At 33.6% G+C, this 16,592-nt stretch overlaps 1 protein-coding gene across 1 annotated transcript in view; it reads right to left on the reverse strand.

The window, feature by feature from the left end:
• calcr (calcitonin receptor) overlaps positions 1–16,592 on the reverse strand; it is a 134,354-nt gene that overhangs the window by 64,406 nt on the left and 53,356 nt on the right. The window contains exons 2-4 of the mRNA XM_056480385.1: positions 14,310–14,375; positions 6,021–6,183; positions 729–836 (exon numbers count right to left, since the gene is read on the reverse strand). Coding sequence (XP_056336360.1) covers positions 729–836; positions 6,021–6,183; positions 14,310–14,354 — 316 coding nt within the window. The 5' untranslated portion in view covers positions 14,355–14,375. The remainder of the gene's footprint in view (positions 1–728; positions 837–6,020; positions 6,184–14,309; positions 14,376–16,592) is intronic.

Consider the following 16,592-nt stretch of genomic DNA (forward strand, 5'->3'; position numbering starts at 1 on the left):
TCATATCTACATGCCTAAATGCATTGAGTTGCTACCGTGTGAATGGCTGATTGGAAATGTTTCTATGTATGTGTTTGTATCATATATTATCATATATATATATATATATATATATATATATATATATATATATATATATATATATATATATATATATATATATATATATATGTGTTTAAAAAAAAACTTTAAATTTGGATGCGATTAATCGTGATTAATCTTTGCCCAGCACTAATAAATATAAATAAAAATGTGTTACCCCAAACTTAGAACAAAAATTAACATCAGGTAATACATTTTAATACAGTTTAGATGCAAAAGCCTCTAAATGCTGTTCGGTATTTTCTTCTTGTGTGTAGGCTTGTGTGTAGTGATGAATAAGTTCTTTTCATTGCTTTTAAAAGTGAAATACTTGAACATAAACATAGGAGGTTGAGAAAAATGCTCATTTTAGGAGAAAATTTCTGATGGTATTTAGACATTTTTGCATCTGAACTCTTCACATGTTATTTTAATACAATTTTCCACACAGAGCTTGAATCACCTCTGTTTCTTTAAAGGACTTCACTTATCAGCATAGTTCAAGCTTTGGAATCCTCTTATTTGGAGCAACATCATGCGTTTCATAATTGGCAGATTGAAGAACAGATGTCATGCCGCAGTGATTTGCAGCGTCTGGAGTGTTTCAGTCTAGATTGACAATCCAGATGTGGTCGTGCGAGTCTTACCCAAGGGGTCGAAGCTGGGGTAATCGGGGCAGTTTTGTGAGGCAAAGGTTCCAGCTGGGGTTTCGTCCCAACAAAGCAAACCGTCCCAGAATCTGCTGCAGAACGAACCTATAAAAGTCAAACAGACATGTTAAAAGGGTCATTTTATGAGGACTCAAGTGTTGCTTGATCCTTGGAGATACAACACTCTAAAAACATCCTAAACTCTCTGAAACATCCTCGCTAGTAAAGTAAAACAATTCAATTATTTATTAAATTAGGGTTAGTTCACACAGAAATGAACATTCTGTTATTACTCACTCTCATGTTTGGAGATTTAGTGAAATCCTTCTTATTTTAATTTTACCCAATTTTATTATGCTTTTTAATTGAATTATAGTATCTTTATCTTTCTTCCAACAACTTTTATCCTTGAAAATTAAAAAAAAGTGACTTTTATTAATATTTTTAATGGTTTAAAGTGATATATTGTCTGGGTTTGTATTGTATACGCTACAAAAACCTTGCAATAAACTGCAGTACATTTTCTGTTATATTACAGACTAATTTCTCTACATATTATAAACATTATATTATTTCTAACTACTACAATGTCCATAAACGTCCCTTAAACTGTAGAGTTGTATTTTCAACATCAAAAGTTGACAGAGCAGAGATCAACATCCCACAATGCAAATCATAACCGTACAACAGTAAACACTTGTGAATCTCAAAATACAGAAACTGTTATTTAACAGATATTTTTACAGTGCAGCAAGGATCCTGAGACATTCCAAGTCAAGAAAAGGAACCAAAAGCCTTGTCAAAACATTTTATGTGACTTCAACTGTAATCATGTGAAGCTCCAAGAACACTTTTATGCACCAAAAAAACTGTAAAAAAACAAACAAACAAAAAACACCTATGTCTTCTGTCTCATATCAGAGTGTGTGTTTACTACAGTGAGTATAATGCTAGCATGTTGTACTGCAGACTCTAATGGCAACACGTCATACTGCCTGTGGTAAATGCACATCGTGCTGACCTGATGCAGGAGAGAAGATATAGGCTAACAAAATATTTAAATGTTTTTTTTTTTGGCACACAAAAATGTTCTTGGAGCTTCGTATGATTACAGTTGAACCACTGAAGTCACATGCAATGCTTTTGGTTCCTTTTCTGGACTTTGATCAACTCTATGCTGTCTATGGAGGATGACAGAGCTCTCGGATTTCATCTAAATATCCTAATTTGTGTTTGAAAGATGACAGAAGATTTAGTATTATTTATTCATTCATAATTTTTTTTTAATAAATAGCTAAATTTCTTTCACCAAGCATTTTCTGCTTAGTCACTTTATTAATCCGGGGTCACCACAGCAGAATGAACCACCAACTTATCCAGCACGTTTTACACAGCGGATGCCCTTCCAGCTGCAACCCATGTCTGGGAAACATCCATACACACTCACTCCCACTCATATACTACGGACAATTTTAGACTTCCCAATTCACCTGTACCACATGTTTTTGGAGAACATGCAAACTCCACACAGAAACGCCAACTGACCCAGCCGAGGCTCGAACCAGCGACCTTCTTGCTGTGAGGTGACAGCACTACCTACAGCGCCACTGCGTCACCCTAATATTATTTAGTAAACTGCAAAAAAAAAGATGCTTTTCTTGTTTTTTGTTGAGTTTTTGTTTAATTTCAAGTCCAAATATAGACAAATTCTCAAATCAAGAAGAATTTTCAAGACAAGCAAAAAATTTTGTCTTGTTTTCAGAAATAATAAGTCAAAATTAAGTGAGATTTCTCTTTTAAAAAAAGCTAAATAATCATATTTTATAAAACAAATTGCTCACTTAATTTTTGACATTATTTCTGAAAACAAGAGAATATGTTTTACTTGTCCCGGAAATGCTTCTTGATTTAATAATTGTTTAGATATTTAGACTAAAACAAGACAAATTCTAAGTAAGAAAAGCATTTTTATGTAGATTGGTTTATAATAGTTTTCTTTTTTGTGTGAACTAACCCTTTAAGTTGCTAAAATGGCCACATCCAGTTCTGTTTCTGAGTGTCCAGCACCTGTCGCTCAACATATTATTTTGAATGATCTCAATGCTAAAAATGAGTTTACTTTTCACAGTGTCCTTCATTATTTTAGTCTTGGCACATTTTAGCACAATCCTGAAAACAAAAAAACAACACAGGCTTTGTAAAGATGTTGACAGCTGTGTTATATTTAAGGGTCACACTCGGCAGGTTTGGTGCGATTGTTTTGTTAGTGCAGTTATATAATAAATGCATAGACCAAAGACATTTCAGAAGATTTAAAGGACAGAATACTCAAGAATATCTGTGTTGCTTCTCATCATAGTCACAATGTTCCCCATTACCGTTTAAAGCAGGTACCAGAAATGCATCTTTAAACTTTAATTTTTAAATGCATGGCTTTCAGTACACGTCAAGTTTTTCATAAGGTCTTGTCATCTGAGTGTTCTTTTAAAGGTGCAGTGTGTAAGGTTGAGGGAGGCACGGTGGCTCAGTGGTTAGCACTGTTGCTTCACAGCAAGACGATCACTGATTCATGTCCCAGCTGGGCCAGTTGGCATTTCTGTGTGGAGTTTTGCATGTTCTCCCCCTGTTCATGTGGGTTTCCTCCACAGTCCAATCACATGCGCCATAGGTGAATTGGATGAGCTAAATTGGCCTTAGTGTATGTGTGTGTGTGAATGCAAGAGTGTTTGGGTGTTTCCTTGTACTGAGTTGCTGCTGGAAGGGCATCCGCTGCGTAAAACATATGCTGAAATAATTGGTGGTTCATTCTGCTGTGGCGACCCCTGATAAATAAGGGACTAAGCCGAAGGAAAATGAATGAATGTAAGACTGACACCCAGTGGTTAAACTAGGTATTGCAGTTCAAAATTAAAACACTTTTTCACCTGGCCTTTCTTCCAATGACTCCATGCAAACGTAGGTTGCCAGTTTGACGACACCAACAGTAGCGAGCACGCTTTACTATCAAGCCTAAACGTGTCCTAACTACATGCGACGATGCACTAGAAGGAATAATTCTATATTAAAAGCTGTATTTGTAACAACCATCACCTGAAATTTCAATTTTAGAAATGGTTTATATTTGTCGTAGCCGAACAACAGCATAATCTTCTATGACAATGCTCACCTCAGGTACTGATTATGTGCTTTATTCAGAGTTACCATTTTTAAATGATATTTATTTCCATAATGAAAGCAGCAGCATATTTTACCTCAGATAAACATTATAACTTAGTTTGAAAATGAATATTAGAACTGTGACGCAATGTACTTTTAGTAATGTTAAAGAGCTTAAATGTATATTCTAAACCTCACCATTTCATTAGCTATGTTTCCATCCACATATTTTTTAGGGGATTTTGCATATGCAGATAAAAAAAAGATGCGCATAAGTTCTGAAAATGCGCATAAAAAATGTATGTGCATAACTGAGTAGGATAAACCTTTTACTTGATAAGAAAAGATGCACATGATCTACGATGAAAACACTTTTACCGAACAAATTCCAATGTGCACATTAAAAAAAGTCATGTGATTTTGTTATAAGAGATCATGTGATGATAAAAATGTGTGTAAATGGACAAACCAGCAGGCTGAGCACTCTGTAAAACATGAAATGTTGTTTTGGTCATTCTAAAAAGCTGTAACCGTTTCAGTATTAGTGTTATTGAATTATTAGTTACCTCCAGAATTGTCAAGAACATCTGTGCTCTACGTCTCACGCCTTCACCACGCATTCATTACGTGTCTTCATTGTCTTCTGAGGTCCTCAAGTCATTTATTAAATATAGAAAAGATTCACGCAGCTTCTCATACCACAGCAAATTTTATGGTTTACTTTAGATATTCGGTGGAAGTTAATCAGGAAGTGACGATTTTGTTCTCTTTGACTCACTGGATGGAAACGCTGCTTTATTTGCACAGCTTTTATGCGATATTCCAGTTTTGCACAAACATTTAATTTGCATCTGTGGATGGAAACATAGCTGAAGAAGTGCAGTGCAGCGCACTATTCTGTGCTTCTGAATGACTGGTATTTAAATGTTTTCATTGTCACATCATGTGTTGTTAGGACACAGTATAGGGTTCATACATATTTTACTACTAAAATTCCATGACTTTTCCATGATTTTTCCAAGACTTTCAAGTAAATTTGCATAACCTAATGTTTCATGCAATGTCTACATTCTAGATGCAGGGAGGCAAACTCGATCCTGGAGGGTCGGTGTCCCTGCATAGTTTTGCACCAACCCTAATCAAACACACCTGCTTGTAGCTTTCTAGTGATCTTGAAGACACTAATTAGGGTGTTCAGGTGTGTTTGATTAGTGTTGGAGCAAAACTCTGCAGGGACACCGGCCCTCGAGGATCGAGTTTGCCCATGCCTGTTCTAGATAATGATAATGTCTAGATAATGCTTACACCGCACTGATAATGTAAGAGTATGTGATTGGCCAAGGACAGAAAAGAAGTAAATAACCTATATTCAAGTTTACAGATATCTGTTCTCCATGACTTTTCCAAAACTTTGTGGGGTTTTCTGTTTTTCCAAAACTATTCCTAGAAAATGCCATGTCAAAATTCCATGACTTTTCCAGGTTTTCCATGACTGTATGAACCCCGACAGTATTACAATGGAAGCTGCTCAGCTAATGTTTACATTTGTAAAAAAAACAGCTAATGTGGATTTTTATAACTCTGAATCTGCTTAAACTGGCAGCGGGCAGATTATAGAGAGCCAAACAAAGACCTTAGACCCTAGTCACTTATATACAGTTGAAGTCAGATTTATTTTCAACACATTTCTAAACATAATAGTTTTAATAACTCATTTCTAATAACCGATTTATTTTATCTTTGCCATGATGACAGTAAATAATATTTGCTAGATATTTTTCAAGACACTTCTATACAGCTTAAAGTGACATTTAAAGGTTTAACTAGGGTAATTAGGTTAACTAGGCAGGTTAGGGTAATTAGGCAAGTTATTGTATAGTGATGGTTTGTTCTGTAGACTATCAAAACTATATAGCTAAAAAATATCATCAGACATACTGTAAAATTTTTCTTGCTCTGTATAACATCAATTGGAAAATATTTAAAAATAAAAATTCAAAGAGGGGCTAAAAATTCTGACTTCATAAGATATGATGGTACTTTTATGTTTTAGAAGAGTCAAAAGTGTACATACCGCACCTTTAAAGTTCTTTAAAAGCCCCTTTGTCTGTCATTCAAGTGAAAATGCACTACCTGTTTTATTATGGGATCCATCTCGGTTCAGCAGCTCCAGACATTTGTACTGGGACTGAGTCATGGTCAGCCTTTCTCTCTCCATTGCCATCATGACAGGAGAAAGTGATAAGTCAGCTCCGGGATCTGCTTTCGTCTCTGTTGCTCCAGCTTTTCTTATGCTCTGCAGAGAGAAATGAACTTGAACACAGCCGCAGTCGGGCAAAATTCATTATTTAAGCACTGGCCCAGTTTCAGTTCATGAGATGGAGTTTGATTGGAGTTGGCCAGAGGATTGTGGGACTTTAAATTGGAATTTAAATAACAATGAAAGAAAGAGAAAGTTACTGAGTTCAGTATATTTAACAGAGTCATGCACAAATTCTGGAACAGGTCTTGATTAAATTCATACTGCAACTACATTTTGGTTTAAATATAAATTAATATATTTATTTTGCCCATTTATTCTCTAATATGAACACCACCACTGTGATTAAATTAAATTAAATTAAATTAAATTAAATTAAATTAAATTAAATTAAATTAAATTAAATTAAATTAAATTAAATTAAATTAAATTAAATTAAATTAAATATAGTGAAAGAATTTAATTTGATTTATTATGTTTTTAATTTAATACATAAAGTATTTAAATTAAAGTATTATTAAAGTAAATAATCTATTTTTCATAAAATTTATATTAAAAATAAAACTGTAAATATTAAATCTTAATATCTTAATTAAATATTTATTTTATTTTATTTTTCCACCAAAAATTTAAATTTAAATTCCACCATGGTAAATTGAAACAAAACAAAATAAAAATTTTAATTCTTCCACTACGCTAAATTTCTCTTTATTTAATTACAATTTAATAAAATGTGAAATATAAATGTTTAGTTGCCAGTAAAATATATTTTGTGCATGTTGTGCATATATTGTGTATTTAATTTAAATTAAATTAAATTTAATTTAATTTAATTTAATTTAATTTAATTTAATTTAATTTAATTTAATTTAATTTAATTTAATTTAATTTAAATAAAAGCATCCTAGGAAACAGTTTTCTTCCATCCCTTAGTAAATAATCTATTTTTAATAAAAAATCATATTAAAAAAACTATAAATAACAAATTAGATAAAAAAAAATAATTATGAACATATTGGGAAATTAATGTGTGTATGTATTTTGGTACATAAAGCAGTTTAAACTAATGTAAATTAATTAATTTAATTTAAAACTTTTTAAATTAAATTCTTCCACTATGTTTAATTTAATTTAATTAAATTTAAATTAATTTCATTATAAATTAAATTAAATTAAATTAAAAGCATCTTAGAAACTAGTTTTCTTCCATTGCTAAATACAGTAACCTATTTTTAATCAAATAAATCTTTTTATTAATAAAAATACTAACACATTTCTAAAAGTGGCTATGATCTACTATATGAAAAGTCCTTATGTTTTGTGAATCATAGCAGGTTCATGGGCAATTCGTGCTGAATCGTAATGTATAAATCTACACATTTTCATAGCACTTTAATTCTATAGCCTTATATTTTGCACCCTCTTTGCAAGCATTAATTTAAATTCAGTTCAAACTCGGGAATCAGACTGGAATTTAACGTCCATTGTTTAACCATTTCTGAATGGCATACCTTTTTTTTCCCCAACACGGTTGTGAGGACATTTGAAAAGCTGTGATTTTACACATGAGAACTGGCCAAAACATTCCTCTGCCCATATCAGCCTTGTGAAGATAAGAAATCCTCCACAGCCATTTACAGGGATAAAAGCTTGACTCACAAAGACGGCTTGATATCAGAATTCAAAGCGCATCTCGAATCATTGTGTGTCTGCTGTGAGTCATCTTACAGTTCAATAGCAAGTCAAAGAGCCAATTCAGAAGTACTTTACTTTCTCCACACCTCACAGTAATGAATTCTACATTCATATACAGCTCCAGCTTTAATGGCTTTGTGAAGAGATCTTTAGTTTGGCAGATCTTTGCAAACCCACCATCTAATTATTGCAATTTAAGGCACTGCAGGTGAATAGGATCGAAAAAATTGACTAATATTTATCATCATAAGTGTTCTAAAATGTTATGTTTAAATATGCAAATGAGACATCATTTAAGAAAATATTATCTGATTTGAGTACATTTGTAGATTTAAAAAAAAAATCTGAATATTGGATGGACTAAAAAAAATATACACTACCTGACAAAAGTCTTGTCGCCTATTCAAGTTTTAGGAACAACAAATGATAACTTCTACTTGATCATTTGGTATCAGAAGTGGCTTGTATGAAATGCAAAGGCCTCTAAATTACACTTATTTTAGCAAAATAAAATATGATCATGCCTTGATTTTTAATGATTTAGTTTTATTGCTTAGACAAAAGTCTTGACACTTAACAGAAATAATGTACACTACAGAATATAAAGTCATGGTGCAGTGGAAAAAGAATAAATATTGTGTATGAGCTTGGAGGACTGCATCCATACACCTCTACAATGACTCTAATAACACTAATAAAGTCATCTGGAATGGAAAAGAAAGCAATCTTGCAGGACTCCCAGAGTTCATCAAGATTCTTTGGATTCATCTTCAATGCCTCCTCCTTCGTCTTACCCCAGACATGCTCAATAATGTTCATGTCTGGTGACTGGGCTGGCCAATCCTGAAGCACCTTGATCTTCTTTGCTTTCAGGAACTTTGATGTGGAGGCTGAAGTATGAGAAGGAGCGCTATCCTGCTGAAGAATTTGCCCTCTCCTGTGGTTTGTAATGTAATGGTAGCACAAATGTCAAACATCCACTGCGCGGATATCTTGCACGCCCCCATACTAAATGTAACCCCAAACCATGATTTTTCCTTCACCAAACTTGACTGATTTCTGTGAGAATCTTGGGTCCATGTGGGTTCCAAAAAATCTTCTGCAGTATTTGTGATTATTAGGATGAAGCTCAACAGATGATTCATCTGAAAAAATCAACCTTCCAACTTACAACTGAGATTGATGACAAGACTTTTATCAGGTAGTGTATATATTTTTTACATATTATAGTCTTTTTTTTTTTTGCGGTAAGATTTTGTGAATGTCTTAACTCTGTTCACATATATATATATATATATATGTGTGTGTGTGTGTGTGTGTGTGTACAGCTGTATAAATATTAGGGATGTAACAATTCACCTGACTCACAAATCTACGATTCATGATACTAGTCTCACAATTCACGATTTAGTCACGTTTTTTAACAAAATTTTTTAAAAGCAAATAATTTCTGCCGTAACCATATTGCTATTCTAAAAGCAAATTCCACAAAACAAGAAGAATACAAACTAAAGAAGATATAAACAAACTAAAACTGTGACTATGCTGTAACCCCTGCAACCCCGGCGCCCTCTCTGCTCAAAAAAAATTATCGTGATTCGTTCAACATTTCTACCGATTTGAATCGTCACATATTTGAGTCGATTTTCAACCGGCTCACGGTGAATCGGTACATCTCTAATAAATATACAATGTAAAGCTGTAAAATTAAAACTATTTGGAAATGTTGACCCTTTGAAAATATGTTTGTATCACTTATATTTATTAAAATTGGTATTGTGGTCACCCTACATATTTATTAATAGAAAGAAAATACATTTCAATTCAAATGAGGTTTTGCAAAAAACTATTTAAACAATCTACAAAACTTTTTTAAACGATTTTTTATCATTATTGTAATTTTTTTTTATAATTATTTTTTCGGGGTTTTCACCTTTGTTGGATAGGAAAGTAGAGAGAACTTACAGGAAAGCATGGGGAGCAGAGAGAGGGGAAGTATCGGCATAGGACCGCAAGGCGGAATTGAACTCGGGTCGCCGTGAGCACCGGAGTGCATGTGTTGATGCGCTAACCACTACACCACTGGGGCAGACATTATTAAAATAAATATTTGTTTATTTATATTTATTTATGTATTATTTTTATATAAAATCATGTAAAATAATATGTATAAACATTTCTATCGATCAAAATGGAATGCAGATTTTTGTGTCTCCGAGTGCTTCTGAAGTTGAGATTTATGGCTGATTTATGACTCAAAATGACTCATTTTGAGAAAAAACGGCCTTTAAAAATATGTATTATAAGTTAAATCTAGTCACAAATCGATAAAGTGCTATAATAGAAACACATAAAATTGTATTTTAGATATTTCCTATCCATTATACTGAAAAAACACCTCAAAGTGTGTGGAAAAGTTTATTTCTTTAGTGTTTTTGACTTGCCTCGCCGTACACAGTATGCATAAGTCAGTGTCCGCTTCCTTATTGCTGTGTGTCTGTCTTACCTGCACACAATACCGCAATAACAACACCATATTCCTCTGTGAGCTTTCTGATGAGCCATGTAGCAGTTTAGCAGCCGTACATATGATGTCACTCCAAACTTTGAAGTAAATGACGTCATACATACGACCACCAGGCCACCACTCAAGTAAGTCCATTTGTCCTTGAATGTCAAGAATGCACAACACCATGTTTCATGCTTCAAAGTATAGTCCTTTAATTGAATAAACTGTTCATAACAATCCACGCGCATTTTGCTTTTGTGTGGTCCATGCAGCTTTAATTAAATGCCATTTCCCATTATGTTTTTAAATGTGATGCACTACTCTGCAAGCTCATTATTATTCTACTAATGCTCTGTCATGGGAAAGTAGCTTCAAGGTCAAAAATAAATACAGGGCTTAAAGGGATAGTTCATCTAAAATTGAAAATCTACTGTTAATTTTATTCGACAGCTAGCTCTCTTCAGCTCTCACATGGTTGCTCACTGAAGCTAGGCAGGGCTGAGTCTATTCGAAAGCTGAATGGGAGACCACATGGGAAAACTAGATTGCTGCAGGAAGAGATGTTAGTGAGGCCAGCAGGGGGCGCTCATTCTGCGCTCTGTGTGAGTCCTATTGCCGCAGTATAGCGATGGAGACTCTATACTGTCAGTGAGCGCCGTCTTTCAGATCAGAAGTTAAACTGAGATCCTATGGCAATGTGATCATTAAAAAAGCCAGGATGTCCTTCAAAAAGACTAGGGTTGTAATCCTGGCCAAATGTTCTCACTGGCTTCTATCCATCATGGCCTCCTAATAATCCCTTATATTGTAATTGGCATCATCACTCTCCACCAATAAGCTGGTGTGCAGTCTGGCACAAAATGTCTGCCGTTGGGTCATCCAGGTGGATGCTGAACACTGGTGGTGGATGAGGAGATTCCCCCCAAAAATATGTAAAGCGATTTGAGTGTACAAAAAAAGCGCTATATAAATGTTATGAATTATTATTGTTGTTATTATTATTATTATTATTATTACTCATTTGTTAAGGATTCATAAAATGCAAGTTAAAGGCTATTGGCTCTACACATATGTAGGCAAAAAAAAAAGAATACTTGTGGCTCCTAATGGTATACTTGAGGTCTTATGAAGCAAAATGATCAGTCTGTTCAGAAAGTTAAATTAAAGTTAAAAAAATCAATTAAAAACTGTGAATAATCATTAATTATCATCACAACTGCAGGTAAAGATATAGTGTTATAATATATTTTTATATGTTTTTATACAGTTGAAGTCAGAATTATTAGTCCCCTTTTGAATTTTTCTTTTTTAAATATTTCCCAAATGATGTTTAACAGAGCAAGCAAAATTTTACAGTATGTCTGATAATATTTTTTCTTCTGGAGAAAGTCTTATTTCTTTTATTTCAGCTACAATAAAAGCAGTTTTAAAAAATTTGTAAACACCATTTTAAGGACAAAATTATTAGCCCCTTTAAGCTATGTTTTTTTTCTATAGTCTACAGAACAAACCATCGTTATACAATAACTTGCCTAATTAGCCTAACCTGCCTAGTTAACCTAATTAACTACAGTTAAGCCTTTAATGTCACTTTAAGCTGTATAGAAGTGTCTAGAAAAATAACTAGTCAAATATTATTTACTGTCATCATGGCAAAGATAAAATAAAACAGTTCTTAGAAATGAGTTATTAAAACTATTACGTTTAGAAATGTGTTGAAAAAATCTTCTCGCCGTTAAACAGAAATTGGGGAAAAAATAAACATATGGGGGAGGGAGGGAGGTTTGCATATAGCAATATGAATTTATCTTGTTGCAATTCTGAAACTTTTACAGCATTATCACAATATAGAAATAGGGGCCGATCACACTGAACGCGTTTTTTGCCTTGAATGATTTTTTTGAATGATTTACTAACAACCGCGTGTGTTTTGTGCACTGCTTACGCTGTGAAAAATGCAGGGTTCTACACAATTCATTCATGTTGTCCCAATACAAATTAATTAAGTTAACATAACACTTTTAACAAATTTATGTGGATTGAACATAAAAAATGAAGTGGTCCCAATGAAATCTCAAGAATTGTGTTGTTTTAGCTCATTTTAATTAAGTTGTTTGAACAAGTTAAAAAAAAAATTTTTTGAGTGTATCCGCCCTGCGTGCCTCGTGTTTTAACCGCCTGCTGCAGCTCGCATTTTTGCCGTTCCGCGCTGTGCACTCGCAGTTAAAGAAAAAAAGTCAACTCTGAGCGGAAAAAGCACATTCCGTCAGTCGTGTCCGTTTCATTCTCCAATGTCTTGACGGAGACTTGAATAAAGAGAGAAAATGAAGGAGAGACTTGTGTTTGCTGTTTTGATTTTTCCGGAGCTGTATGACTTCACAAATCTTCAATATCACAATATTATTAAATATTAAAATTATACCAATATCAACAGCAACACTCACGCACTATACGCAGCTGATTCAGTCGTTGCCTAGTGACATAAAAAGCACACCGCGCTTCTTTTTTTCTTGTCAACAAAACAGGCAGTGTGGTGCGCCTCGCATTTTTGGAACGTAAAAGTTCGGTGTGATCGGCCCTATAAGCTGCAAAAAAGAACTCAACTTTTTTGTTTATTTATTGTATTTAAATGTTTGGAGTAAACAAATTTTAAAAATTTAATTGAAAAAAAACCCATTATAAATTACAATAGGTCACACTTTACCCGAGTCATTAGTAGAGATTCAACATCTACATTTGCTACAGTAGTTATGATTTTTTTTTTTATATATATACACAACTGAAATTCATTAGTTATTATAGCTTCAATAAGTAAAGTATATATTTTTTATTTGAATTTATTATTAAACATTAAATAAGAAATGAACATTAGCTAAGATTAATAAATGCTTCTGCAGTTTCCCAAGTCAGTTGGGTTTAATTAAAAAAAAATTTACAAATTAATCATAGTAACATAGTAAATATCAGTAGGCACAGATATTAATTTGGTTTTACCAAAAACAAATTAAATATATGATTGAAAATAAATAGCATATTAAGTCACCACTGACAATAAAACATCTGAATATTCTTAATAGAGGCTTTTAAATATTAAAGTTTATTGTTTTTTGGAGTGCCTGTGATATCAATATCACACGTTCATTATCATGATGTGTCATGTTATTAAGTTGTTGTATTGCTCATCTAAATGGTTTTTGTGGTTATCTTGAAGGATGGAACTCAGGAAAAATGCACAAACCCAAATGGGAAGACTGAGGTTTTCTGGAAATCTAGTGTTGCAGGCTTTTATAAATATGTTTAATCAATGTGGAAAAATAACTGCGGTAATAACATTGTAATAAGCTCAGTTTCCTGCACTGGTTTCCCCCAAACAATAACATCAGTAGCCAGAGATATTAATTTGGTTTTACCTTTATGTTTTTACTCTAATGTGATTGCACCCATTGATTTGCATGTAATGGATCACGGTTGCAACTAAAATCTTCTATCTTGTTCTGTTAAACTGGATGGCCTGGGGGGGTGAGTAAATGAAAGGCACATTTTTAATTCATGCATGAACTATCCCTTTATTAAATGCTATATGTCATTGTAGTACATGTAAAAGGCTTCATATGCTCACATTTCATCATTGTGACACAGTGCCAGCTCCTCAGCATTGATGGAGCTCTGTGGAGCCACCCTTTCATGCCTCAAGAGTTCTGTGGGTTTTCAGGTCACCTCTGCTTGTAATTACCAAACTAGAGCAATTAGCGGGTAATGGATTTTTTTTCTAGTAGATAGTTTTGGGGTGGGAGAGAAATCATCTAATGACAGTTTACCAAACACAACAAAACTTCAGTGGCCAACAAAAGTTGCATGAAGCTAAATGTCAGATTCTCAAGATAATTATGTATTTTGGACCAATTTCACAATGAGTGAATGTGCGTTATTCTGAACAAAATAAATTCAATCCACTCACCAGGATTAATGATGTCAAAAGCCATAGGGTCTCTCGCCAACCCATGCTCTCAAATCCTGACTTTATCTGTGAACACAAAAACATAAACAGACTATTTAAACTTCGGTGTTCATATTAAAACTACCACTGGCTAAAAGTATTTAATATGCTAATGAAGTAGGGCTGGGCGATAAGGCAAAAATCTTACGATTGAACTCATCTCATAACCTGATAACAATATATATCATGATGTAGTCCAGTTTCTGTAAATGTATTCATTTTCCTTCATCTTAGTCCCTTTATTTATCAAGGGTCGCCACAGCGGAATGAACCGCCAACTTATCCAGCATATGTTTTATACAGCGGATGCCCTTCCAGATGCAAGCCAGTACTGGGAATCCGTACACACTCATTCACACACATACACGATGGCCAATTTAGCTTATTCACCTATAGCGCATGTGTTTAGACTGGGGAAAATCGGGAGCACCTGGAGGAAACGCACGCAAACAAGGAAAGAGCATGCAAACTCCACACAGAAATGCCAACTGACCCAGCCGGGACTCAAACCAGTGACTTTCTTGCTGTCAGGCTACAGTATAAACCACTGAGCCACTGTGTTGCCTTAGTATAACTCAGAAATGTACTCATTCGTATATGATCATATTTTTAACTTTATTTAGAATTTCAGGGCAAATGTTGGATTGAAATGTAGAAATGTAAAACAAATATTAGAAAAATTGAAAACCAAAATATTTAAAATACAGATATATATTTAATAAAACAAATATTGCTAAATAAGATGCGAAATGTAAATATAGAACTTTCTCACAATGTAGTTATTCATATTTCTGTCTGCATCTCCATAACACCACAATAATACCACAATATTAACGGCGCAGCATAATATGAAGACAGACTATTTATTTTGCTCATATTAAATGATTTTTTCCACTAGAATAAAAGCAGTTTTTGATTTTTTAAACACCATTTTAAGGACAAAATTATTAGCCCCTGTAGTCTAATCTTTATTTCAATAGTCTACAGAACAAACCATCATTATACAATAACTTGCCTAATTACCTAAACCTGCCTAGTTAACCTAATTAACCTAGTTAAGCCTTTAAATGTCACATTAAGCTGTATAGAAGTGTCTTGAAAAATATCTAGTCAAATATTATTTACTGTCATCATGGCAAAGATAAAATAAATCAGTTATTAGAGGTGAGTTATTAAAACTATTATGTTTAGTAATGTGTTCACATAAATGTGAAAAAAAGCTTCTCTACATTAAACAGAAATTGAGCAAAACAATAAACAGGGGGGCTAATAATTCAGGGGGGCTAATAATTTAGGGGGGCTAAGAATTCTGACTATATATATATAAAATCAGAATCAGTTTTATTGCCAAATGTGCTTCACACACACAAGGAATTTGTTTTGGCTACAGAAGCTTCTAGTGTACATAAAGTGACAAGTGACCAACACAAAATAAATAAATATGAAAAATAAAAAAGACGATAAACATTAAACAGAGATGCAGTTAGTCAAAAAAATCTGGATGTTGAATTGTGTGTACAGATTTGTTATAAATATACAGGTTATAAGGTGCTGTGTACAAATGCGAATGGAGAAGGTATTGCATTGTATATTGATATAAGGTGCTGTGTACAAGTGCGTATGAGAAAGTATTGCACATGTTTATTGCACAGTAGGGGAATATTTAACTGTTCATAAGGTAGACAGCCTGAGGAAAGAAACTTTTCCTGTGTCTGGCTGTTTTTGTGCTTGGTGCTCTGAAGCGCCGACCAGACGGTAACAGTTCGAACAGGTAGTGCGCTGGGTGCGAGGCGTCCAGAGTGATTTTGCGAGCCCTGGAAGAGTACAGTTCTTGAAGTGTAGGAAAGGTAGTGCCAGTGATTCGTTCAGCAGTCCGGACTATTCGCTCTAGTCTATGGAGGTCGGTTTTAGCAGCTGAGCCGAACCAGACGGTGATTGAAGTGCAGAATATGGATTGGATGACAGCTGAGTAGAACTGTACGAGCAGCTCCTGTGGCAGGTTGAACTTCCTCAGCTGACGAAGGAAGTACAGTCATGTTTCTAAAGTCCACTATCATCTCCAATGCTCCAGGTTGTTGTATCTGCACCAAAAAGCCAGCCGCTCCACATCCATATATATATATATATATATATATATATATATATATATATATATATATATATATATATATATATATATATATATATATATATATATATATATATATATGTGTGTATATATTTATTTTATTTTTTATTATATAT

This window comes from Danio aesculapii, chromosome 19, assembly GCF_903798145.1.
Source record: "Danio aesculapii chromosome 19, fDanAes4.1, whole genome shotgun sequence".
In the NCBI taxonomy this organism is placed as follows: domain Eukaryota; kingdom Metazoa; phylum Chordata; class Actinopteri; order Cypriniformes; family Danionidae; genus Danio; species Danio aesculapii.